The sequence below is a fragment of the Larimichthys crocea genome, chromosome XXI (assembly GCF_000972845.2).
Source record: "Larimichthys crocea isolate SSNF chromosome XXI, L_crocea_2.0, whole genome shotgun sequence".
Lineage (NCBI taxonomy): Eukaryota > Metazoa > Chordata > Actinopteri > Sciaenidae > Larimichthys > Larimichthys crocea.
This window is the reverse complement of record NC_040031.1, coordinates 6,265,462-6,292,207: the sequence shown is the minus strand read 5'-3', so window position 1 is coordinate 6,292,207 and position 26,746 is coordinate 6,265,462. Positions and strand designations below refer to the sequence as shown.

The 26,746-nt window shown below is 40.4% G+C and overlaps 1 protein-coding gene across 2 annotated transcripts in view; it reads right to left on the bottom strand.

The window, feature by feature from the left end:
* b4galnt4a (beta-1,4-N-acetyl-galactosaminyl transferase 4a) overlaps positions 1-26,746 on the bottom strand; it is a 123,992-nt gene that overhangs the window by 5,771 nt on the left and 91,475 nt on the right. For both annotated transcript variants that reach the window (XM_019278602.2, XM_027272887.1), the window contains exons 8-12: positions 16,043-16,121; positions 3,344-3,410; positions 1,553-1,714; positions 1,168-1,277; positions 170-270 (exon numbers count right to left, since the gene is read on the bottom strand). In XM_019278602.2, the coding sequence (XP_019134147.2) occupies positions 170-270; positions 1,168-1,277; positions 1,553-1,714; positions 3,344-3,410; positions 16,043-16,121 (519 nt within the window). The remainder of the gene's footprint in view (positions 1-169; positions 271-1,167; positions 1,278-1,552; positions 1,715-3,343; positions 3,411-16,042; positions 16,122-26,746) is intronic.

The window sequence follows — 26,746 nt, the reverse complement described above, 5'->3', positions numbered from 1 at the left end:
GCAGTGTAATAAACTAAAGAACCTCTTGGTGAGAGGTCATATAAATCACTGCCATTTAAGTCACACTCGAACAGTTATTCTGCATAATCAATGCACTTGTTCATAATATACAAGACAGAGACAAATGTCCCCATAGCCCTCTAAGAGATAAAAGCAATAATGTCCTTACTTCTCCAAGTAGATAGGGGACTCTCTGTAGAAACACTTGTTCTCTCGCTCCATGTGGGTGAGACGTGTGAAGTCATTGGGGTAAACGAAGGATAGATAGACCTGAAGGAAAGTTCGATGTCAATCAAAAATGCAACAACCCCAGAAAAGACAGGTGAAGGAGTTTGTTCTCAGTTTGTAGCAATCTATGACAGCAGCATTCCATTCAAATTTAGACACTTTCTCCATGTGACGTGGGGATTCCTGTCAAATCTAAAAGGGATTTGCTGTGCTTTTGTAGCTCTCACTTCCAGCTCATCACTTCTTTCCGCAGCTGTTGCAGTAACTTGTGTCGTCCTAAAGGGGGGAGCAGTGCTCAACACTACCTGTCACCTATGTCTTCTATGCAATTTAAGAGAGAGACACAAACCAGCTTTGACTTGGCTTCTCTTTTATTATGTTTTTTGTTTAGTTAATATGAATATTAAGCTGATTCTGTAAAGAGTTACTTTTTCAGCAGGTTAAAAGATCACTGCCATCATCGGATGCTCTTCCGATGAACCCATTTTATAAACCTAATTCCTAAAAATCTGGAACACGGTGTAAAATGTAAATTTGCTGGAAGACACGATATCCATAATTTAAAATATGAACAGCACAGTCCAGAGAAGTCTGCTGCATTTCTTGATGATGTTGTTGGTTTCACTTTGCATGGTAGAGCGTTAACTTGAATTTGTAGATACAGTGACAAGCTGTTAACCGACATGTAGCCCAATGTGTTGCAGGCATCAAATTCAGAAAGTGTGTATATTTACAAAAAACAATAAAGTTAATCAGTTTGAACATTAAAAATCTTGTCTTTGTACTATATTCCATAGAATCCAGTTTTACATGATTTTCAAATCATTGTATTTTGTTTTTATTTACATCCATTTGGATCATGGTCGTAGTAAGCACTAACTCTTACACACACAAACGCATCATCACACATCCTGACTGTGAGAAAACTAGGTGACTTACAAACTGCAGGCCCTGGTATCTAGCGATGGGAAAATCTTTCACCACATAGGTTGGAGAGTAGAGGCAGGCTGGAAGAACGTTTTCCAGTCGGGAAGGGTCAATCATAGGAGCTGAGCAGAGAGGAGAAAGAGAGAAGTGGAGGTGAATATTTTAGGTCAAGAAGAAACAAATATATAAATGGAATAGTGGTTTCAACAAATGTAGGAGTCAGAAAGCTATGAGACGATCAGACAGACAAAATGACATGTCTGAATGCAGCCAAAATGACAGCCAGAGAGACTTTAAGCCAAACAGTCAATCTGTCAGTCAAAGAAAATGACAGGACAGAAAACCAGGATGAGAACAAAAAAACAGAGGGGACAGCCTGAAATCATGACACATTTACTGCTGTAGAAGGTGTCCCTGGGGTCTGGCTTCAGCATATCTGCTCCATGCTGTATGTTGCTGCCCTCCAAACCCTGGAAATGAGGCCCTTTTGGGAGACGGATGTGACTGGCCAAGGTCTGGGGTATGTGGTCCACACTGTTCATCTTCAGATTGGACTCGTCTGAAAGATACAGAGACAGAGAGCCATAGAGTGAAAAGAGACAATGTAAGGAAGAGGGAAAGAGAAGAGAGGACAGACACAAACGAAGAAGAGAACAAGAGCAGGAACAAAAACTAGTAAGTAAGAAGATCTGGAAAAAAGTTGGAAGAAAACAAACCAGAGCAGAGCAGAGTCATAATTATACCAATCGATAGCAGGGAAGGAGGAGAGAGCATGTGTGATTAATGGCATGTCAGGACCCAAGGCCTGATGGGAGAAATGCCTTATAATTAACAGGGTGGTCAGCATCATTTTATCCTCCAGAGGGTGCAGTGTGCACATTTGGTGTGTGTCTTTGTGTCCATGGTACACAGAGAAAAGCTTTTTTAAAAAAAAAAAAACGAAAAGTCCATCTTTCTTCTGACGAAAAGACATCTGTTGATCGCATACCTGGTATCCATCTGTAGTAAATGTCAGAACATGTGTGTGTGTGTGTGCGCACATGCATGTGTGCATGCATGTGTGTGTATGGGTTGGTGTAAATTCATTAACAGCTACCATCTGGGTTGTACTCTTATTTGGATTTCCACTGATTCTGAACTGTTATCACAGCAATAAAGAGATGTAGTTGGCTTGGCCCATGATAAATTATTTTGGAAGTGTAGTGAACTGGCCTGCAAATTAAAATGTTATGTAACACCCCATGAACACTTATCCCAGGACAAATTATCATTTAACTAGGACAAAATTGAATAACACAGTTGAACTTTTTGTGGTCGGCAGGATTCTTAACCACGAAGACGGATGTTGAGAAAACCATTCAGTTGAAATACTTTCTTAACATCTGACTACAACTCTGTGAAAGTCAAGCTGAGAGCATGACAAAAAGGGAGGAGCAAGGATGGATGGGCGTAAGGAGACAAATGAGGAGAAGGTGATGCTTGAATCCAGCAGGTGACCTCATACTGTACAAGGCCTCCTTCTTCCCTGTTATAGCTGGTCATAAACAGAGGAAGCCCTCCCCCCCCAGCAAACCTGCAGCTTTGCCCAAAATGACAACTCTACACATCATTTTCTGTGCAGCTGACATTTTCCCTTGTTAACGATACAGAATCCCAGTGACACACTGCTATTCTTGGACCTATAGAGGTTAGACACCCAGAAGCTAGTGCTCTCATCTCTGCTACGAATGACACCTATGGAGAAAAATAGAGCAACTATTAGATCCTTATTCTATCTGCTCTTTAGCCCCACATAGAGAAGATATGCCATGTGCCCTATGAGAAAGAAAAATGACATTACGGACAAAATGTGAGTTTGTATGAGGGACAAGAAAATAGCACATCCTGGTTCAAAAAAAGGCTGATTCTGTGACATTTAACTACTGATCGATACCAGACTAGACTAATGAAGGTGTTTTTTTATAGCACCATTTCCGCTTTGTATTTGGCAAGCTCTCCGCTACACAAAAAAGACTAGAAATACAAAGAGAAAGAAATATATTTAAGAGTCTAGCATGCATCTTAGCCACAAACACCAGAAAACTTTGACATCCGTTTTAAAAGTCATCTTGAAATTGATTTAATTTCCAAGACGGGGAGACAGAAAAGCTATCTGTGCAATGAATCATCAGGGCTGAATAACTCTTACCTGTGTACAGGGAGATGTAGGCAGAGTCTATCACTTCATATTTTAGACCAGGGAGGAATGGACGCCACTGTGTGAGAGAGAAAAAGAGAGATTGTGGAAGAGAGTGAGAAGAGAAAACTCAATGGCAACATGTGGATAGTATAAGGTGAGCAGAAATCATCCATCACTGTTTACAGGCTAAACTGTGACATGCTCTGTGCTATTGATTTTAACAACATCACAGGATCGATCTGATGTTGGGGTTTTGTATAAACACACTTAGGCTAACCAGAGAGAGAGGAGGCAGAAAAAAAAAGAAGTGTGGCACATGATCAGACAACATGAAATGGGTGTCTGTGAGTGTTAAAGCAAGCACAAAACAAAGAAAGACTCCAGAGAAAATGGACCATGAGCAGAGCAAGAACAGAGCCGTAAGACGGTGACGGGTCGGTGTGAAAAGGAAGATCTGGTAATGACCTGAAAACACAGACAAGCATGGCGAGAGTGGGAAAGAGAGAGAGAGAACCTACAATTCTTTTAAATAGATTTCACAATTACCACGTCACTTCTGGTTACCCAGGATATAATCACAGGAGACAGGTCATTTTCCAACCCTCGGGTTGAGGATACAAACATAAACATCCTCCTCAGGCTCATGCAAATGCCTCCACATGTGTACTCACAACAAACACACGCATTTACTGCTGTAGATTCTGTTGCAATTCGCATTTTGTCATCCATGTCGCACTGATTGTAGTACCACTCCTGATATGTAAAAGAACTATCCGGCATTTGTCTTATATCATATATATATATATATTGTATGCTAGTCCTTCACACCCACGGTGACACATTAACACAGAAGCACACATACCCAAACAACACACAAGGACACTCTGCAACATCATGCTGAGCAACAGCAGGGAGCAGCTCAGCAGGCCACTCAAGGCTTCAGCATTGTGTCATTATTTTATGGTGATTGTCCTCAAGGTCAAGTCAGCAGGCTGCCACAGTATGACTCAAGGAAGGACAAAAAGGTGGAGACCACATCTGAGTTATAAGTCAAGAGACTGAGTTTCAGCCAGCTATACCCAACTACTAAAGAAAAGTTCAACAAATGTAGAGATGTCTTGGCACAAAATCAGCTGTGGCAGTGATGCAGGACATAGGTGAAAAAGTTTTTTTCCATTGTTGTTAAAACTAAAAATATCTAAACAAACCCAAAAGATAATGGAGGCGAGGGGATGGACAGAAACACTGGCTGATTGATTGACAGTAGCTTAAGCAGTACCACAGGCTGTCAGAGCAGGTGACATTTTTGACTAGTCACTGTAGGAAAAGCCGGCTAACAACATTAATGATGGCTCTGCGGTATTCAAGCGTCTCAGTAAGCCATCACAATGTGACAGTGCACAATACCAGCACCCTTAAACTGAAGCAGCTAAACAGAATTCAGCCATCATTAATTTTATTACATACACCCGACGAGCCTCGACTCCAGGCTCCCCCAGGAAGAGGATACGAGAAGGTAAGGAGGCCAGTCCAGCTCACTACAAACCACAAAACGTCAAAATCTTCAACCATTATGAAGTTTTATTTGAATTTTAAAGTAGCAACTTTGTGTGAAAGTTTACTCACTAGCTTTTCTGGAGCTGCAATGAAAAATGGGGGGGGACCTGACTCTATCTTCTGCTACAAAATGCATCTCAAAACAGCTCAGCTTTGCATGTCAAAGCTGCGTGCAAAGCAAGTGTTTTGTTAATTTTTAAATGAGAGTCAGTGACAGTTGATGTTTTAAACGTGGTTTAAGGTATGTTTGAACTGTGTGTGTGCACGTAGAGAGAAGGTCATCACAGAGTCCATCTTTTTCAAGTCTCAGTGGAGATCAACACTCAGCCTTAACACATAAACACTTGAAATACTGAGTGTGCACCTACGTGTGTGGCCTATTTTACAGCTTTGTGTGGATCCTTCCTGTTCTTTGTCTGGCCCCATAGATTTGGTCATGAATTCCTCCAAGGGAGGTATTGAATTGGTGTGTATCCACATGTGTGTTTGCATGTGTACCTTATACAGTATGTGCAAACAGCATTTGTTGTGTGTGTGAATACCTCTGTGAAATAGTGTTGACAGGGGAGCAGCAGGAAGAAGCAGAGGCCTCCTCGCTGGCCCCACCAGTTCAACAGAGAGGAAAGAAAATCAATATCCATGGGGAAATAATAAAAAGTAGCAATCACAGGGTGAAATGGCAATGGGCAGCCAGCAGTGTTGTTTCATCACATTTCATCATGCCAGGACCACCCAGTGACATAGAAGCTTTTGATATTGTTTTCATACAGCTGGACAAAAGTGAGTGAGTCAGAGTCTGTCTTTTTATGCCTGCCTTGGAGTCACAAATGTATAGAACACAGGTAGTTTGCCTGCGGTTTCATCAGGCACAGGTTAATTTTTATCCCTCAGTGGTTAGGAGTTTATTGCTTCAGAGAGAGCTGACTGCTGGCTACTTTTATGTTTGTTCCCTTCAATTCAATTGGCTGCTCCAAAGCCTAAGGCGCTATGGATATGAAGTTGTTTTGTTAGTGTGACACTTAAGAGGTAGCACCATAATGAAACTATCTGACCTTTCCCAGTTTATGTAAAAATCAATTCAGATTTGAGGCCCTGTAAAATTAACAGCAAGTAAACATTTTCAGTTCGTGGTCCCATGCTTCTGAATTTTCTAGGGAATAAGTATTTTTTTTGTCAGTTTCCTCTTGTCTTTCTTACTGTAATATGTGATTCATTTCACCCCTCACGATCTTCCAAAAACATTATCTCCTGATAAATTATGAATGAATACCCCAAGAACAGAGGAATAAGAGGGATGATGTTTCCTTGAATCAGACAGCTTCAACTGAACAAAGGCTGTCCAGCTGTCGTCCATGTCCATGTGTTCAGTAGAGGACAGAAAAGTTCACGGCATGCTGTTTTATCTATTTTCTCTCTCGTTCTCTTTGTCTTACTCACACACACCTGGCCTTAAGTCCAAATTGGCAGAGTAAACAGAGAACAGTCAGTGGCAGAGTCAGACAGCAGAACGAGACAGATGTTAACAAGCCTGACGACACTTGCCTGAGGGTTAAAGGCAAGAGGCTGGGACTACACTGTTTCACTTTTATTTCTATGGGGTCTGTTTGAAGGACAGTACATTCTCTGCATTCACCCTAATTTTTTGAGGGCAGGACAACCTGTTAGGGTCACTGCAATTGCCAATTATGTTCAAGATTGAAGGGCATGCCTATGTAGCCAAAGTCTCCATTGTTGGACTATTAAAACTATTAAAAACACATTAATGAGCCACACTGTTAAGTTGATGTGCATCAATCCACAGCTAAAAATAGTTCTCAACAAATGCACTAATTACTTAATTACTTAATGCTACAGTGCCTAACTGTTTTAGTATTTAAAATATTTCAAAATAAAAGTATATATTTTGACCAAACTTGTATGTACTCAGAGACTCTGAATGGGGTTGTGACTGACACATCCCATTCAGGGTAGTTGGAAAGCATTGAGAATTAAATTTTTTGATATTTTCATGGCAATATAAAAAAAAACCAGCCTGAACATATATGTAATATGATCTATAATGATGGGCTTGTGACCTGCATAAAATAAAATAATCCAAGCTGAGCTGTGAGGATATTGAGTAATGGGCTACAGATAGATCAAGGATATCAGAGTGTCAAATAATATAATAGTTTAATAATGTTCAAAGAAGGCTTGTTTTTTTGTGCCTTTTGTGAACTGCTCAGAGTTATAATTAAGTCGTGGAGAGTGGATGGAGAAAGAGAAGGGAACGAAGACTGTCTGTGAGAGAAAAAGACTGTGGCAATTGAACTCTGCTACTCCCACCAATGAGATAAAAATCTCCCAAATCCTGAAAAGGCTTTGCGGCTTTGAGCTGAGAGCTTTGCACAGTTTGGCGCATATGGAAATATGTATTATTGTAATCCTTCTTAAACACACAAAGTGATTGATATCTGTGGATGTAGCAGTTAGAAATGACACATTAAGTCCACTGATTACTGAGACAACTTTGTCACAGCCAGGGCACAAGACACAGGAAACAAATAAAGTGAAGGTTATTACTGAAGTGAAACCAGGACGATTAATAAGCCCTGTAAACGTTCCTTTACCCACCATTCAGTCTGTGATCACTCATTTTTCTCATTCACACAAGTGCTCTTGTTGACCTGTCTTTGTGTGACGGTTGCCAGACAACTGTGGGACAATAGAGACGGTCAGTTCACTGAAAATTACATGTTACTGACAAGTAAAGAATTATGTCCTCTAGGAAAAATGGCAGCTAACAAGCACAGGAGAGAACTTCATATACTTGCATTTGTTCTTCTACTATCATTTAGGAGTCGTGTGGAAACATACTGTATGTAGCAGCAATGTTTGTGACCATATGTGTAATTTTATATCTGCTTTTTGTTAACTAACTGCTCATTCACTTTCTTGCCAAGAATTCAGTGAGAACATATCACTGTTATGCCTGTGCTGTAAATATATGATGCTACCTCCAGCAGACTGAGAACAGCGCAACAAAGATGTTTTTTGTGTACTTGTTTTTTTGTATTTCTAAAAAAAATGTAATTTGCTTTTACTTAAAGCAAATTGTGTAACTTATTAAACATAAAATATAACATAATATAATTTTAAGAAAAATCTAATATAATATATATAATATCAAAAAGGTTAATGGTGCCTCTACTTCCCACTCTGTGCTTGTTCTTACACTATGTTATTTTGTGCTCCAGGTATGGTAGAAGGTCCGGGGAGTAGGGGAATGCGGACTGGTAGTAGAAAAGGAGAAAGTGAGCAAGAAGCCACTGGACAAGAGTAAATCTGGACTGACTTTTATTCACTGGCGAACTTTGTGAAATTAAATGTTGAAAGACAGACATCAAGATGGGCTTGTTGTTGTTGGATTAGTAAGTAATATTACCTGGCTGCTATGTCTTGAGTTGTTGCTTGATGTTTGGCTGTTAGTCTTCTTTAACATAAGTAGTATAAACATAACACACACATAGATATGTCCAAAGAGGAGACACTCTGCACTCAGCTTAACTCTGGGAAAAATATAAGATCTGTTCATTCACTTGCTGAATTTCAGAGGGGTACAAGGGATATAGTAGGAGTAGTATAGTTGTTAGTGAACAGTACAAAAAATGCACAATAATACAATAACATTAAGGGTCATGTCATTTAGGCTAAGCATGATTGTACCTTGACATAGTTAGAAAAAAGGTTGCATCTACGTTAATTAATCACTAATTTAATTCGCCACCCAAGGGCCATAAGTGACCCAAATTAAGCTGGCCAAATGCTAACAGACTCATGGAGGACCCTCCAGCTGGGACTCCTGTGTTCACTGAGAAACTTGCACCTTCTGTTTTTAACAAGAATCCTTGTCACTGTTAGGACTGCACAGCCTCATTCAGCTCAGCTTTTTATTTTTTTTTTTAAAGCTTATGTGCCTTTGGTGATCCAAACACAACTAACTCTAAGTACAGGTGTGAATGTACCCAAGTTGCACTAAGGCCCAATCACTCAGACTACATTCAAAGGTGGTCTGTGTCCTGTCATGATTGAACTAGTAACCATAATATCCTCAGACTGCCTTAAAAGCAATTTTGAGAGTTGTTGTGAGGAAGAGAAAAAGAATATTCTGAACTCATTTGTGCCTCCTTGTAAAAATCTGCATTAAGTGCAATTCATTAAGTTATTTATTTCATTGTAAAACCCAAAACAAAACATTGTTCTACTTTGTTGCAGCAAAATCCCCTGACTACTTCAAAGAAATTGTGCAATTTTGTGAGATGCTGAGTTAGGAGAAATTTTAACTTTGTAAATTGCTGTCTATGAAAAATTTCAAGTTATTTGAACCTTTTTTGTAAATTCAGCACATGCATATGGAGACAAATTTTAATGCCAGGTATGATTATCCATTTGTGATCAGATCACTAAAGACATATGTTAATACCAGGCATGAATAGGACTGTATGAGTGGGACAGAGAAAAAACTAAAAACTAAACTGTGCGTCTTGCCTTTGCTTTAATACGTATGTGTGTTTTTGACTGCAGCTGCAGTTGATTTTATAAGAAAAGACATGTTATTTAAATTATGTAGCTTAATATTGCTTATGGGACAGGCTGTGGTGTCCATAGACTTATTAATTTATTGTCTTCCATTTTTGTTTAATTGTCTGAGTTTTGTTTCTTTTCTAGTTCACTCTGGTAGGAAGGCAGTTGTATATTTATCACTGATGAGTAGTATGCCCAGGCTACAAGGCTCGGCAGCAAGATATTGTTCCTGTAGTGTATTTCAATGTAAGTACACTGACATTTAATTCTATTTACTTTCTAGCCTATAGGCCTTTTTTTAATTTAACAGTATTTTCATATATTACCATATTTTCTTAACCCAGGCCTTCTAAAAATTATGTAAACTGTAAATTTACAGTTGCTTTTATAAGAGACATTTTTACAGACGTACTTTTACTTTACATTCAGTAACAGTACAATATTTTAGCACTTTTCCATCTCTGGTTATAAGCTGAATCTGATATGTCTGTTACATGCTTTGGGACACTGCATTATTAATCTGATATCTGAAATACTGCTGCTTCTGTGGTTTTTACGCATCTGAGACAAACTTCTGGCAAAACATTAATATTTTACAAGAAAGCTGCTCTTAGATATAGCTAGTCATTCAACTTAGTGCATAAGAGCTGATTTTAAATAAAGACACATTTGTTTCTGAACAAGAGGAATAAAGCTATGTGAGCTGACAAGCATGACAAGAAGAAGTTCCTTTTACTGATGGGATGCAAGAAAAGTTATGACAGCTTTGGTAGGAAGAGAAACAAAATTTTCACATTGGCAGTAATGGAAAGTCTGTAGTATGGCGTTATGATGCTGCCCACTGACAGGCGGCTGGCAGCAGAGCATCAAGGAAAGACTCTTGACAGGCTCAGAACAGACACATCCCCAACAGAGCACAGAAGACACAAAAGACTGCTGGTGTTTTGATGCCTTGCTGATAGTGTTGTAGAAATTTCATACAATGAAACTTGACAAGGATGCAGTTGCTGAATAAGAGCTGCAAAAGCACCTAACCCCCTCCAAAAAATAAAATTAAAAAAGCTAAGCAAAAACTACAGCGTGGAAACAATGACATAAAGCTCCTGACTAATTATTCTCCTATTTCAATTTACAACTAAACAGAACCAAACACTCGCATGCTAGAGGATAAATGGCATTCCCTGTCACACTGACATGAAAACAGTGACTTGTTTTTGATGTCATATCATATTTTGCCTGGGGATGAAGGAACAATATTCAAAGAGAGATGAAGAGGTGGATACAGAAGCGGGGTGTTTGATTTTCTATGTTGAATTATACATTAGCCAAAGTCTCTCAGACCAGACATTTCAGAAAGACAAATGAGCCCAATATCCATAGCAATTACTGGCGCATCGTAGTCAGTGTGCCTACAGCGATGCCCTGTGTGCTCTGAGGCGAAACCGGTTAGTCACACTAACACTCTCACCAAGTCAAACTTACATGACAGAATGTCCCAGCACACACCTTAAAATCCAATGTGTTTGCAGTGCAGCCACATGAATAAAACCTGAAGGACATGCAGGTACGTTGGTCGACATAATGCTTACTGGATAAGAAATAACACAGGAATAACAAGCCTAACCTGAATATTAATGTAGATAAAGGGACACAAAGTGACAGCACAGACCGAACTGATCATGTACAAGTGTGCCTGCATGTTCTACCTTTCAAACTGTTTGGAAACTGATTCAAACATGAATGAAAAAGTGCAAAGGGCATGGAAACTGTGAAAGTGGGTGGGAGGGTCATATCTCACCAGAAATACGACGTACTGAGAACCGACAGTGCAGCTACAAGCTCAAGGCTTTTAAAATTAAATTTACTACTTAGCTCACAGTTTCCAAATATTAAACTTTCCCATGATAGCAAGTGTCTCTGTGAGATTCATAGGCACAGATAAGCAATTGGCAAGGCAAGATAAACAATAATATCATATGAAAGTTAACATGACCAGGGCGCAATGAACATTTGAAGACACTACATAACTTCATGTTTTAATGTTAAAATGGTATGTCTTGTGTGGGGTGGTGCTCTTTATAAGTATTAAATCTCCATGATGACAAGAGAAAGCACATATGAATATCAGCTCTCCTAACAGCTTTAAATGCCCAGAGGGTGAAATGATTTTTCTAAACTCTGATCACCCTGGATGATCACCCTGCAGTCATTAAAGTCCTATCGACCGGCAGTCTAGCGGATTAGAAAGAACATGGCAGTAAAAGCATCCCATGCCATTAAAGAGCCATTGTCGGAAAGGTAAATGTTAATGTTGCTGTGCATACATGGCCTCTTGGAATCAAGGTACCAAAAGACAAAAGACCTCTATGGGTGCCTGGTAAAGATAAAGGTAGTAAATGAGACAAATAGGACAATAAGTAGAAGTGGACAAAAAGTATTTGAAAAGGAGAATGCAGTAAACACCATAAAGTGAACTGAGGCAAAATATGACTCACGTCTAGGAGCTGGTGAACTATAATCAACCCTAAAAGGTATTGAAGTGGTTAAAAACTGAGAGAAAGCTGAATTATTTCCATAGTAAAATGACACACACAATATACTTTAACATCTGGTTCTAGCTTACATGGACCACTACTGATTTACACTGAGGAGGGAGAGTGTGAGGCAGATGTTGAGAGTCCTGTGTGTAGACGCGTATAAGGTTGGGCTTTTGGAAACACACCCATGAGTCTACAGGATTAGGTCAGATGGGGTGTGAGCGTGAGTACAAGTGTGTGCATACGCGGGTGTGTGTATTAATTAGTGGGCAGTTTGAGGCTTGGCCTGGCAGGGGTGATAAAAACCCGGCCATTAAAATCCTGCATTTAAATCGCACACCCCTGGCTCTCCATAAACTTGCCATTACTAATTAAGGCGTGACTTTCTTCTCTTCTTTCTCTCACTGCCTTTTCCTCTCAATCACACCATTTAATGGCCAACACTTTCCTTCATTTTGTCACGTGGGAGCAGGAGACGTTTTCCATTAGGCCAGTGGAAAGGGTCCTGTGTTTCACTGACCAAAATCCAGATGACATTTAAGAAACGTAACGGACCTGCTGCTCAGAGTCTTCTTTCATCACATGAAATCCATTTAAAAAGCAGTCATCACTCTAAAAAGAGTTTGTTTAAGTTGACTGAAGAAAAGAAAACACTGAGGTTAGAGCGTTGTAATGGAAAGGTTCAGTAAGAGTGCAGGCTTGTCTTGTCATCCTTACAACACAACAATCTCCTCATTCATTGGCCTGCAGTCGTTTCCATCCTCTTGAGAAAGGCACAGTGTATTCCTAACCTGTCTCTTCCTGTCTCCAATCCTGTTTATGTTTTGCCTTCCTGCAGCCATTCTCCCTAATTCCTTTGCACGACGGGAAAGAGGGGCTAGCACAGAGAGAACAAGGGCTCTCTCTCTTATTGTCTTGCCAAAAGGTAATTTACACACTGCGCTTGTGCACAATCTGATATTTATTCCCTATTGTTGTTTTTTTTATAACAAGCGCTGCTAAACAAATATATTCCTAGAGGAGCAGTCCACCTTTGACCATACACAGCTGGCACAGAACACAGAAGAAAGAGCTGCAAATCCACGCTATCTGCTCTTTAACAAATGAGTGCCTGGGTTCTTGCAGATTTATGTGAGCCCTGGGCTTATGCTGTTGTGGGCTGGTCACAGTAAATCTGCTATTTTTGTCAAGGTGTGAAATGTATTCTGCCATTAAATCTCACACAGGGGCCTTACTAAGACAGCATGGCGTACACACATACACGCACCCAATCTTGATTTGCTGCGTGACTTTTATGCGCTTCATTAAATTGTTTCTACTAGTACAAACCCACTTTGATGGCCTCATGAGTAGTTGGCTGAGGGAAGGAGGAAAGAGACTGAGAGAAAGACGGATTTCCGCATGACCTTGATTCACTAGTAGACATAATCACATGTTCAGTTTTCTCTGGATGACTCAGAGAGTCTGCTAGGATGATGATTTTAATGTGAAATACCATGAGATAGATGGAATAGAAATACTTGAAACATAGAAAAGCCTCCAGTGCACAGCCCTTTATATATCCTCCTCCACACTCCTGCCCCATTTTGTTCCTCTTCTTTATTCTGTCTCATCTTGTTCTTTTTGGCAGCTGCATTCATCGTCTTGATCCTCAGATCTGATTAAGAGACCAAGACCACTGGTTTCCTAATTGCCAGTGCACAGGTTTACCCCATTTTCTTCCATTTTAGAAAGCCTAATTCCCAATGTGATGGTAAACACTAGCTTCCACTATCCAGCTAATGGATCTGTGGACAGCTATGTCTCTCCTTGCATTAAAACAATAAATAATAGCTTGCATTTTTGTAGGTATGTTGTTATAGGTACCAATGACGTGATTGAACACATTCAAATATGACACAAGAAGTCAGTATCCATTTTTTTTTTTATCCATTTACTGCTGTAATCAACAGAGTGTGATAAGGGTAACTCGAAGTGAGATATTATCACCAACTCTGCAGTTCTGCAAAGTGCTTTATCATCAGCTTGTTGTTTTGGTTTTATGGCCTGCAAATTTTCCTATTTTCCTAACCCTGTTTTCAGCAATATCAGGCACAGACAGCTATTTTTACCCCATACTACCTCCCCAGCACCAGACAGGCAAACAAAGTTTAGCTTTACCAGCAGCAAGTGAACATAGTGGAGAATTTAGCAGCTAAAGAGACAGATACTTCCTTTGGGAATTGGTGGAAACCAAACCAAAAGCCAAAAGAATATTGGACTTACATTCATCAGATTGCCAGAAACATGACTCAATGTTGCTCCCAGGCTGCTGGATGTGTAAATAAGTTGGTTGCTAACACTTTCTACAATTTTTAGGGGAATAAAATGTCAATGGTGAGTTTAAAGTTTGTTGTGCTGCCCTCAAGGGGGGGGGGAAGGCTTACTCAACATCAAAATAACAGTGGATTACAAGACTAAGAGACATCACTTCACAATTCTGTACAGTTATCCACGACCGGAAACTATTTTAGCCTTGATGAGTGTAAGAAACATTAGAACCCCACTGAAATGAGTCAGGATGGTGTGTTTGTGGTCTGAACATGGCCTAACACCTGCTAAGGTTCACACCATCTAGCCCTAGCACCCCACACTCCACACTGACACCAGATTAACAGTGTATCTCTCTGCTTTTATTGCATTACATGTCATCAACTCAGTTTGTTTGTTCTATTCAGAAGCTCTCCAAATAAAGGCAAAGATATTTGTCTGCCACTGGGATGTGGCTGTCTTGCACTTGCACATCATCAACAGAATATTCATAACACACCCACATCAACGACCCACAACATCCCACAGCAATGATACAGCACTTGGTAGATGTGCAATTAACAGGGCATTTCATACAGCCTGTGTGAAAACACTGCCCGGCACCACAGAGCTATAAAAGTTCAGCATGGTGCTCCTCGCATCACTCTGTCAACTCCTCTCTTAAAAAGAAACAAACATTGGCATCCAGAAGCAGACAATCTGAACTGAACAACACTGAACAAATGTGAAGGCTGGAGATGCAGCAGGGCTGGAAACTGTGGCCTAAGGTTAAAGGAGTACTGAAGTGATGGATGGCTTGTGGAAACGTGGTGGGGAAAAAAAAAACTAAAATATGACAGGACAGTTAAGTATATTAAGAGCCAGAAATAAACTAACAAGAACTAATAGGAAGACAGAGATATAGGTAGAGAAAAGTAGCCAGAGGCAACAGAGTTTGCAGTGGATGAAAACAAACTGTGAAAAAAGTAAAAAATCATTAACCTTGAGGGTGCCAGAAGGACACAGAGGTTTTGTGAACGACGAGAGCAGCTCCAGCAGTACTGCTGCTGCCGTTGCTCTGATGATGATGATGGTCACCATGATGATGATAACCCCGGGCTTGTTAAGAGATTCATTCCATACACACACCAGTGATCTTTTTTATCATCTTCCCTCCCACTCAAAGTACAGGCGTGTGGGCTTTCGTTTGAAACTTCATCTTGAAATTAAGCCCCACTCATCTCTGAGCTTTGCCTGAGGTGCAGAACACCACCACAGAGAGGGAAGTGGTGCAGAGGAGAGTCAAAGCGAACGGGGGGGGAGCACGGAAAGTTCGAGACGAAGTATAGAACAAAGATACAGAGAGAGAAAAACTAACGAGAGGTGCTGTGGGAGAATAAGATGGAGGAGGAGAGCGATGTCTGATGGAGGAACGGAAAAAGGATAAAAGAAGAGTAGCTGAGATATTTTAAATGAGTTGATTCTCTAGACCATTTGGTAGGGAAAGCCAGAATGATTCTTTCTCTCTCTGTTTAGGCACCACTCTGACACTGTTAATCACAGGGTATAACTATAAAACTAAATGCAAATCGTCTCTGCAAAAGGTGATATCTTTCTCAAGACAGATTCAATATGAAAGCATTTCAATATGCTAAGAGTCAGCGAGGTGAAGATAAATGAAATGACCAGGTGGAGAAAAAAGAGATAAAACAGAATAAAGGCAGAACAGATTGAGCTTCCAAGATCGGATGGGTCCACTTACCCCGACCTCTACGTGATCCGAGCCCTTGTCATCCTGCTTGTGGAGAATCTCGAAGTAGTACTGTCTGGACGAAATCAGGCTGAGGGGAAAGAGAAAGAGGGAGCTATTGTTAGATATTTAATGGCCATGAATAAGAAATAATCTTTCTGTAGTAAACCATTGCAGCTCCTTCCTTAGGATCTCAGAAACCCCCACTGGAAACATACCGACTGCTACTGTGATACAAGAAATACAACTGTGAGCAAGGTTTTAGGTCACTAAAAACAGGAAAATAGGATTTAATGAGACTTCGAGGAAGTTATGTAAATAGCTTGACTTTAAATGTTCATAATAGTCATAAAAACATATGTCAAATGGACCTGAGGATAAACAGGTTAATCAGCCTAGAGTATAACTCTGTGCTACAGGCAAGATAGCAAAGAAGACGGCAGTGAGCCAGGATATTAGCAGCCTTAGGTCCTGAATAAAACACTCCTTTAGAGACTGAGGAAAAAACTGAGGAAAAAATCGATGCTCCATATAAATCAACATTTTAAACTTATACAGGCTCCAGTATTTCTCTGGAACTCCTGGTTAGACAGAGTAAAGGTTTGTATGTTATTCTCTGCACTGACGAAATGGACGCATAAAGTTACAACGCTTCATTTCTATCAAAAACACATCTTGGATAATAGGCTAGCATCTGCTGCTTAATGAGAGACACCCAAGCACCGATACACATGATCATTAGCTCTCAAAACAAGCACACAAAGTCATAGATGAACACACACACACACACACACACAGTGTTGTGCAATGAGCAAATCTCTACTACTGCATGTATGCATGTGCACTTTACATCTACAGTGTGTAAATTCACGGTGGAAGCAGGTGGACCAGTGTGTGAGATTTAGCAGCACCAAGTGGTGTAGTTGCTGATTGCAACCATCTCTTCACACCCTCTGCTTCGTAGCATGATTCCTTAGTGCTTTCCTGCCCTACGGGGGCATGTGAAGAAAGTGAATGTTTAGTTTGTTAAGCTACTGTAGAAACATGGAGATTCAACATGGCAGACTTTATGAAAGAGGACCCACAGCATCTAGAGATATAAAAAGTTAATTCCACTGACTTGATAACAAAAACATAACGATTTTCATTTTCAGGCAATTATAGACTAATTAAATTATAGTTATGCATATTATATTCCATTTCTGCGTTATTATGTAAAGGTAGCCTTATAAATCTTACAAACTAGACCGTTAAACAAAAGAGAAATTATGTTTAAAAGCCTCACTCCTCTAAACAAGATCATATTAATTCTGTTTGCCACAGCCTGGTAATTTGTGAAACATTTGCTACTCTGAACTTTGGAGTCATTTGGCTCCTCCATATTCATGCGGTCTGATTCACTGAGATATGTGACGGCTTGCTCTTTTTTCCTGTTTTGTTTCTGCTTTCCTGTACCTCTTTTCTCTGGGTGTGATGGTCTCCTGTCTCTTGTCTGTCTCCTCAAACAAACACGAGCTCATCCTCTTTGATGAACTCTGTGTTTGGAATTGAAAATAGCCCCACAAAAAAAAAAAAAAAAAAAAAAAAAAACTGGAGATAAGATGAAAAAAAGCAAGCAAACAGAGGATTGTTTGTTGAACAATGGTGTCCTTGTTACAGAGAGAATGTGTATGTCTATGAGTTTAAAATGATTTGCTTTTTTAGTCCATACAAAGACAACAGTGACAGATGCCTATTAAAGCAGTTCCAAGAGCCCAAGGTGACTTTTTGAAGTCCAAATCTCAAAGAGAAAAAAAGCATAAAAAGCATCCCATTTAAGAAGTCAGAGGTAAATGACCTGAATAGTTATTTAAATTGTGGCTAATTCATTTTTGTCAATCAACTAATTGCTTAATGGACTAATTGTCTCAGCACTGCCAGACAGAAATGCTGAGATGAAGATTGCCAAATTACAGTTGTGGAGTAGACATGCAGCGTGTGTTTTTGTTCCTGCTGTGGCTGACCGTGTTGAAAGGGAAGGACAAAGGCTTAAGGGGGTTGATCACGTGCTGCCCCGCGCACAAACGCCACCACATCATCCGGCTGCCCAGCGTTCTGTAACCAATAAATCATTGCAGGTGCAGGAGAGCAGTGACAGTGTGCTAAGGTCACTCTCTCATGAATAGGGAACGTCTCTTTGTGCAGCTGCTGAAACGGCACTCAGAGAACTTAAGTGCCACTTTCAGCTTTTGGCACCATGCTTGCCCTTTCCCATATGATTCAACCATAGACATTAATTTGTGTCATACTTTAAATATACACTGTACATCTTATTTGGCACTGGCAATCACCTAAGACAAAAGAGAGTGAAAAGAGCAATACAATTAGATTAGATCAGAATTCAAAATTATATTTGTTGGCAGTCGTAAGTGACTGAGTTCCTGTCCCTAAACAACTGTAGATGGCTTTTAGGATATAGTAGTACATTTCCTGACCCTTCATTAGATTGTCTGTTTCAGCCCATAATCTGACTCCATCTGGGGGATAATCTAATGTCAGAGATGAGAGGATGCAGTCTGCCACCATAATGTTTCAGAGTTAGACTGTGAACACAACCACAGGCAAGAAAGACGATGCGCTTCAAATAAATAACAACTGTAACAGATATACGCAGAAAACTCTCGAAATGCATCCTCAGCTATCAGTATTTGAGGATCTCTTTCTTCTAGTCTCTTGCCATTCTCAGAACTCAGAAGAAAAAACACAAAGAGCCTGAACTTCAAAAAAACACAAAGAGCTGTGACAGCTCAGCCAATACAAACCTGTTTACCCATTATAAGATGCCAGATAAGACAAAACCTGCAACACACACACACACACACACACACCCACACACCCACACACACTGAATAGATAGGAGGCCTATCAACAATAGCATAGCAAGACACAAGCAAAAGTATCATATCACCATGAGAAAGAGAGAGTCATAAATAGATGAAGAGAACAGTACATCAAGTTATATTCAGACTTCTTTGTTTAGATATGTCCTTTATATATTCTCTTTGTGTTTTGAGTTTTGTATGCCAGTAGAGTAGCAATTTCATATTTGGTTCATGTAAATTTGGGTCTACTGTGGAGGTGAGATGTTTCTTCAGTCCTATGGGACTGACTGCAGTTGTCTGCTGATCTTTTTTTTTTTTCAAAGCTCTGCATCATTTCTAAGTGTCTTTATTTTTGTTTTCAATTTGGTGTGAGGAAGACAGACATTCGCAAATGAATCATAATGGATCCAAATAAAGATATGATTAGAGACAAATATGAAATATGAAACAAATTTGAAATATAATTGTCAAGATCTCAGCTTTGTCCAAAAGTGAATGAGGGAGTCAAACAAAGGAGCACAAAGTCGGAGGGATAGAGGTGTTCTGAACTGAACTGGTATGAGTCTTTATGTCTGAGTGTGTGTGTGTGTGTGTGTGTGTGTGTGCACGCACTGGTCACACCAGTCTCCCTGTGATGGATGATGGGGCGGGTGCCGGTTGAAAGAGATGAAGAGACAGAGAGACAGGCGGAAAGAAAGATTAAGGAGGAGCGATAAATAGCAAATGAACAGCGAAAACAGACGGGGAATTATAAATGCTTTCTGTATCTTGAAAGGAAAAATACATTACAGTGGATATCACTGAGACGTGTGATTTCATACAGAATGCTGTGTCAGATGGGGGGAAAAAAAACAAAACATAAAAGAGCAAGTGAAGGGCAAATGAGAGATGGGAAGAGGAAAGAACAGCTATTAGCGTGTGACTCAGAGGATGAGTAGAGGACACAAAACAAGAGTCTAATTGCTTGACTAATTGGAGTCTTTGTTTCCAGTTTCCCTTCACTGGGCTGAGCGGATGGAGACAGACAAAGGAGCTTGACTTGGCTGGATAACACAAGATGGGACTGTTGAAGCTAAACAATATTCAGAGAGTCTCATTGCTGCTGGATTTCAAGTATGAAATATTTATTTGGCATGGACGTATTATATGGAGAGAAGCCTGGGAGCCAAACAGACAGATTGACACACATTCACACACACATGCCCTCAGTATTACTAACCTTGTTTGCAGTGATCAGAGCTAAGGTGAAATGGAGACAGTATACTTCCCACCCTTGGTAAATACCAGTCCTCTTTATCTTATTCTTCCCCTCATCTCACCTATCTGCACCGCTGGCTACAGTAATTTCCGGATTCCACTTTTCCAGTATCTCCTCTCTTTTTCCAGCTCAATTTCTCATTAATGCTATCTGGGCTGTCACCATGGCCCCGTCTCTCTCTCTTCCTCTTCCTTGCCTGACTCTTCCCTCTCTAATACCCACAGGTGGCCTTTAAATAAAAGACTGTGCTTGGCGAGTGCTCCCCTCTCAACTACATTAATGATACCAGTGTTTAGAGCTGCCCCAAGGAGACGCACAAACTTCACTTTTCTCCCCTTGTGCTCTCTCTCTCCTCTCCACTCCATTTCTCATGCGTTCCTCTAATCCATCAGAGAGCTATCACGCTGCTCTTCCCTGCAGCCGCAATAAATCCTCTTTCTTCCATCCCCTCGCTTCGCTCTCCTTCATCCCCCCCGTCTCTTCCTCCCTCTCGTCTCCTGTATCTTGTCTGTCGCCCCTCTCAAACGCTTCCCGCAAGTCTCTTCTCCTTCTATATCTACCGTGTCCAATTCCCCTGTACGTAATTATCTAATATAGCGTTATAGCATTACTATCTTCAATGATTTTTCTTCTTTATGCCTCCACTTCACCCCTTTCTCACTTTGACATTGTGTTAACATTCTTCTCCTCTTCTACTGGCCTCAATGCGTGGACATGTGAAGGAAGAAATTACGGTATCTCACGGTTTTTTATCCATGCTACTCTGAGGTGTAGGAAAGCATATGCTCATTTCATCACAGCAAACTACAATTATTACATGATGTCAAAGTTCGACAACATGTGCAAGTTACTGAGCATTTACAGGAGAAATGGATGAGGCGCATAATTGTACTTGGCAAAGAAGGAGAATTAAGGGGCCAGGCCTAGCAACATATATTACTGTGAGAAAATGAAACAACAATTAACTGATCTAACAAGTATTGTCTGTGTATCCAAAGCCTGATATAGCCTATTCTCCAGTGCTACAGAGCTCCGATGTTTTGAGAAAAAACTATTAAAAACGCATCAGTAAGCCACAGGCACGCCAACCCCAAGCCCGTTCATTATTATGTTGAAAGACAAGAGTTTTTAAAGCTGTTTCAAACTGCCATGCTTGAAGGCAAGGCGAAAAGACGTGCTTAAATGTGGGCACACTTTCAGACAGTTTCTCCTGGAAGGCATTTATAGTGTTGCACTCGGTTGCACACACTAAAAGCTTATTGCTTATTTTCTCACCTATGCACACCTGGCCAATCTTAAAGTGTGCCTGAATGTCGGATTGATGGCTTTTGGAAAGTTACAGAAATTGTGAGACGCAACGCACCCCCGCCCCCCACCCCCCGACTGCGATGCTGCAGAGGTTCAGACTCTGACAGGCACTTTGAGTGGAGCGCGCACCTTTAAGCATAGTTGGTTTTCTTCCTTTGACGGATTTATTGAAAATGAGGAAAACACAGCAAAATCTTTCTGTCTGCAAGTGTGCCTAACTTTCCTGTACTTTCCATACTGCTTTCATATCTGCTCCCCAGCTGCTCACAATGAAATTTCTATTTCCTGAAACTGAGCTGACCATCCGTCATCATTACTGTCTCTAATCATGTTTGGCCAGAGGCAGCCCTGTGTTACCGTTTGGTTGTACTCGTGCATTACTGCCAATCAGATGTCCGCTACCACAGGCTTTCACAGCTCAGGAGGTGCGCAACACCCCAAAGATTAAACATAAGCCACTACACACATAGGGACGCACACACTCAAACATAGATTTGTGTCTCAGCAGGCTCCCATCAGTCATAGAAACAGATGGCGAAGTGAAGGCCTGAGGGAAGAAAGTGGGACAGAGAAGTCATTGCAGCTTGCTGGCAAACAGCTTCATTCTAATTCAACTGCTACAGTGTATCAACCAATTACCTTGAGCGGAAATGTTCGCATTAGAGTTGGTATTCACACTGAAACTCCATCAAGGATATTTGTGCATGCAGAGATAGAAACATAAAGACATCCCGCCACATGCAGGCAAAGATATATTATGAGACAGTGCAGGTGCTCGCTGTAGAGCAGGTGCAACACTCAGCTCCGTCTCCACGCTCAGTCAGTATTCCTATGATGTCATGAGCATAAGTACTATACTTACTATACTCTCTAAATGCTTGATTCTCCGTGCCAGCTAATAGGCGGCAGTGCTTACACGATTCAATTATAGATACTGAGAGATCCCATAGTGGTCATTCTCCACTAGGTTTCCCTCATTGTAGCCCAGTAAAGGCACAGTTGACTCACTCCGTCTAAGTATTATCGGTCTTTGGAGGTTTTTCGGTTCAGTCATGTGTATAGAAAACAAATGGGAGTGTTTGCAGTGTGTTAAAAGCGCAGGAATGAAAGGGAAAGAAAGACGAGAAGGAGAAAGTTCAGAGAAGAAAAAGCATGAAGAGCACAAATCACCGCCCACATGTCTGTGGAGAACTGGGCGTAAATGTCATTTCCAGTAGTTTGTGAACTGAAAGCTGTTCCTTTAAAATGCCAGCTGTGGCATCCCAGATAACCTTGAAATCTTCTTCTGTCTTTCCCCCTCGCCACGCTGCTGCCAAAGGTCAGCAGAAGCCATTTTTAATTTCAATCATCACGCGCGAAGGTGAAAATCCTGACGAGCTTACTCTCATATCTGTAAACTCATCTGCAGAGGCACATGAAATGCTTAAGAAACACAGACTTAATTGACTTTTGCCTCACATTCATCCAGCACTCATTAGTTTTCAAATTCTTTCAAACAATATTCCTTCTAATCTTCAACCCACTGTCAATCACATTTCATGTCTGAGCGGCTCAGAAGCTTCTTGATGTTATGCAATGCATCAGACTAGCTAAGTATCCTACTCAGCCCAGCTCAGTTTATAGAATTTTAGCAAATGTCAATCTCTGTGGTGTTGTCTATACAGCCCAAGGCTCTGGTAGCTGTGTCAGTGAGCAGAGACAGTGTTGACAGGGTTATCTGGGTTTCTTGACTACTTCACTGTCACTCATCAAGCTGCTGTGACAGCAACTAGCAGGCACTGCCAAACTATCAAGTCACAGGTATGAGCCAAGGCGGAGACAAAGAGTTAGACGGACAAAGAAGGGGAACTTTTACATTGACATCGGTGTTACTTTAAAAGACATGACAAGAGATTTTAGTGCCATCAATATGAGGTTGCTTCTTTTTCTTCTTCTTCTTGATCCAGTCCAGTTTCAGTCTTTTAATACATGATTTGTTACAGAGTTTCATTCAGCTGTTCGTTGGTCTGCAACTAATGATTTATTTCTTTTAATTACAATTAATATGACTGTTATTTTTTCCTCAAAATAATTAATCCTTTAGATAGTAAAACACCATCAAAAAGTGAACGATAGCCCATCAAAAAAACAAAACTGACATCTTGAGTTAGCAATTTCTTTGACCAGCACACAAACATTTTGAATTTACTGTGATTTAAAACCGAAAACAGTAGCAATCCTTGTGTTGAAGAAAGTGAAAGTAGCTGGAAATCTGCTAAAGAAGTTAGATATCGGCTGGTAAATTATGACTAAGACCTGCTTGTTTCTACTCTTCTCCATATTATGATATACACAGTATAACACTGGGCCAAATATAACAAGACACAAGGGCTATAAAATGTTGTTTTGATGGTTGTTACTACATATCATTTGATGATATGGTTCTCGCATAAATCCTCATATGGATCTTCAATGACGCAGAGCCACAAAGGATAGAAGAGAGTGTTTTCCAAGAGCAGAAAGAAAGAAGCTAATAAAAGAGAGACAGATTGAGGCAACAAGAGGGACAAATACTCTCCATCTTCAGGTTTTATTCAGGAAACTTCAGAATTAGAATGCAGGCTATTTCTTCCTTACACACACACACACACACACACACACACACACACACACACATACTAAATACTGTGAGTCATTAACACCAGGTGGTCATGGCCAGGTGGTGTGGATAGCAACCAGATTTCCCTAACAGGTGTACTGATCCAACTTTCCTGTCCATCCCATCTATTTAAATCGTCACCTAGGATGGACTTACACATGGCACACAGCAACAGGAGGGCCACACCCCACCCAGTGGCAACGAAGAAAAATTTCTGTTTCCCTTTCCTACCTCTTTTCCATTGACAGCTTCAAATTCACTCCTAATATGATTAATGCCATTATAGGCAATAGATAGAGTGAGATGGAGGGAGAAGACCACAAAAACAAAAGTGTTTGGATTTTATATGCACTGTGTTTGTGTGTTTGGTAGTTTTTGTAGCCTTCCACTGCACCGCATTGAGACCTGCAACAGGCGAGTGAAGTGTTTCGTGAACCCCTCAACAACAATATGTTTTATTCCCTGACAATATGATTCAACCCTGCAGCAGCCATTAGTCACTGTTCACTCAGCTCTACTACAGCTGGCTGTATGGCACCAACGAACCGAGACGTATAAATAACCGCAGTCCAAAGCGCAAAAAGAACAACCTTGCTAAAGTGGGAGTGTCTGTTGTGCTTCATTCTGTTCTCCTTTGTTCAATTACATTTCTGAAGGGTTGCTGTGTTCTGCCCTGGACCATTCAGCTCCATTCTTTCATGCTCCATTTTACTTTACCTCTGTCCCATTTTATTTTATCCTGGGCTCAATATGATAATAATCAGGAACAGTATCACAAAAACTGTGAAAAATAGCAGCTTTGTGGTAGAATGGAGTCTGTAAGTAGGCCCAAATGACCCTGAACTTTATCGATAACAAAATGCACAAGAGGTTCACGCTGCCAAGGGCTAATAGTAGCTTCATGTATAATGACTAATAATTTTCACACTAGCTTTCCATCTATAAAAATGAGTGTAATATTCTAGAAAGACCTTGTGTAATTATTTCTTTATTTTATCTGATTTACAAATGTTTCAAATTAGCAGGTGATGAAATCTGTCTAGTGACTGATGATTATTATTATTGCTCTGCACATACTCTGATGCAGTTTTTTGTTTTATGTAAATAAAATAATATCTTGTTCTGCTCTCTGCTGCTAATTTGCTCATTTCAATTCTATCCCATCTAATTTCAAGAATACCTTTTTATGAAAACATCCCGATTAATCCTGCTGCACACACAATTTGCCACGCTCGGGAGAATATCAGCTTCGCTATAAACAGGCCGAGTGTAATGGTGTGTGGGGGATTCATGTTGCACAGTGCGGCAGAGGAAACATAAGGAAGATGACGAATAAACAGTCATTGCTGTGGGATGTTTCAATAAACTCATCAGGTGCAGAGAGAGATTTGAAATGTTTAGGAAAACACATGTATGCTCACACGCAAGAAAAATAAAGCAATATAAAGTGCACCCCTGCACAGGGACATCAAATTAGATTTTGCCTAATTACCTCGAGCTAGACTTTCAAGTCTTTGACAAGCTCCCCCTAAAGCATGTGATAGAGTGTAGTTGTAAAATAAAAACAGATTTGACTTTAGTCATTAGCCCCTTCCACCCCTACAACTCTGCAATTTTTTCCATCCGTTTCATCTCTGGTACAAGATATTTCATAATCTGACAGTGCAATCACTTTACACATCAGAGTAGAACTTGTAAAAAGATTTTGAGAAGAAGGTAGTGAGTAACAACTGGTGTGTGCGCGTGTGCGTGTGAGGTGATGGATATCTCGTTTGTAAGAGATCTCAGTGAGGTTTAGAGCACATGGCAAAGGCGTGTTCTCTGCAGCAGTTCTTTTTAAGTCGGCAATTTTATTACTGACAGCCTCCCAAACTGAAGAAAAACCCCTTGCAGTTTCTGCATAAATAAAGCCATGCCCACACACACCCACACAGGCACAAAAGACACAGTAACAGGTCACAAAACATGCAACGTTGCACCCACATTTTGAGAAATGTGGGTGTGACAACCGTGGAACAACCTTTTCAATGTACCTGTCGTATTCTACCTCCACGCTTGGTTACTCCGTTGTTGTCTTATTATCAGAGAATGCACGATGCTTGTCAGACAAGAAGAGAAAATAGAAAAACTTTCACTTGCCTCCTCCTCCTCTTCCTCTCTATTCTTCTTCTATCTCATCTTTTGTCATCTCTCTCTACTTTCTTGTAGTCTGCTGTGCCTGCTGTTCTAACCAGGCCTGGTTAAGCCTAAGCACATACAAACATAAACACTCGCCAACAGGTCCTGGCCTGCTTTCAGCCCCTGATGGCATTAATGAATTTTCATTCATTATATAAAATGTTGTGTGTGTGTGTCTAAGTGTAAGGCAGAATGTACAAGAGATGATTTTTAATGAGCATTATAGATTTTCTTGTGCCTAGTATTATGTGTCTTAATAATCCTTCTCAGAGTGATACATAATCAGTTATGATTACATTAACACACGCTGAGACCTTGCAGTCTGTGAGTCAGAGGGAATTAGCAGCGATGTCAAATTAAAACATAGAATGCATAGTATGCCATGTCTGTGCTCCATCGCATTCATTTTTCTAAGGGTTTGACTTGTGGTCTTTCTTGCATGATGTTGGACACCACCATATTGATGTAATATG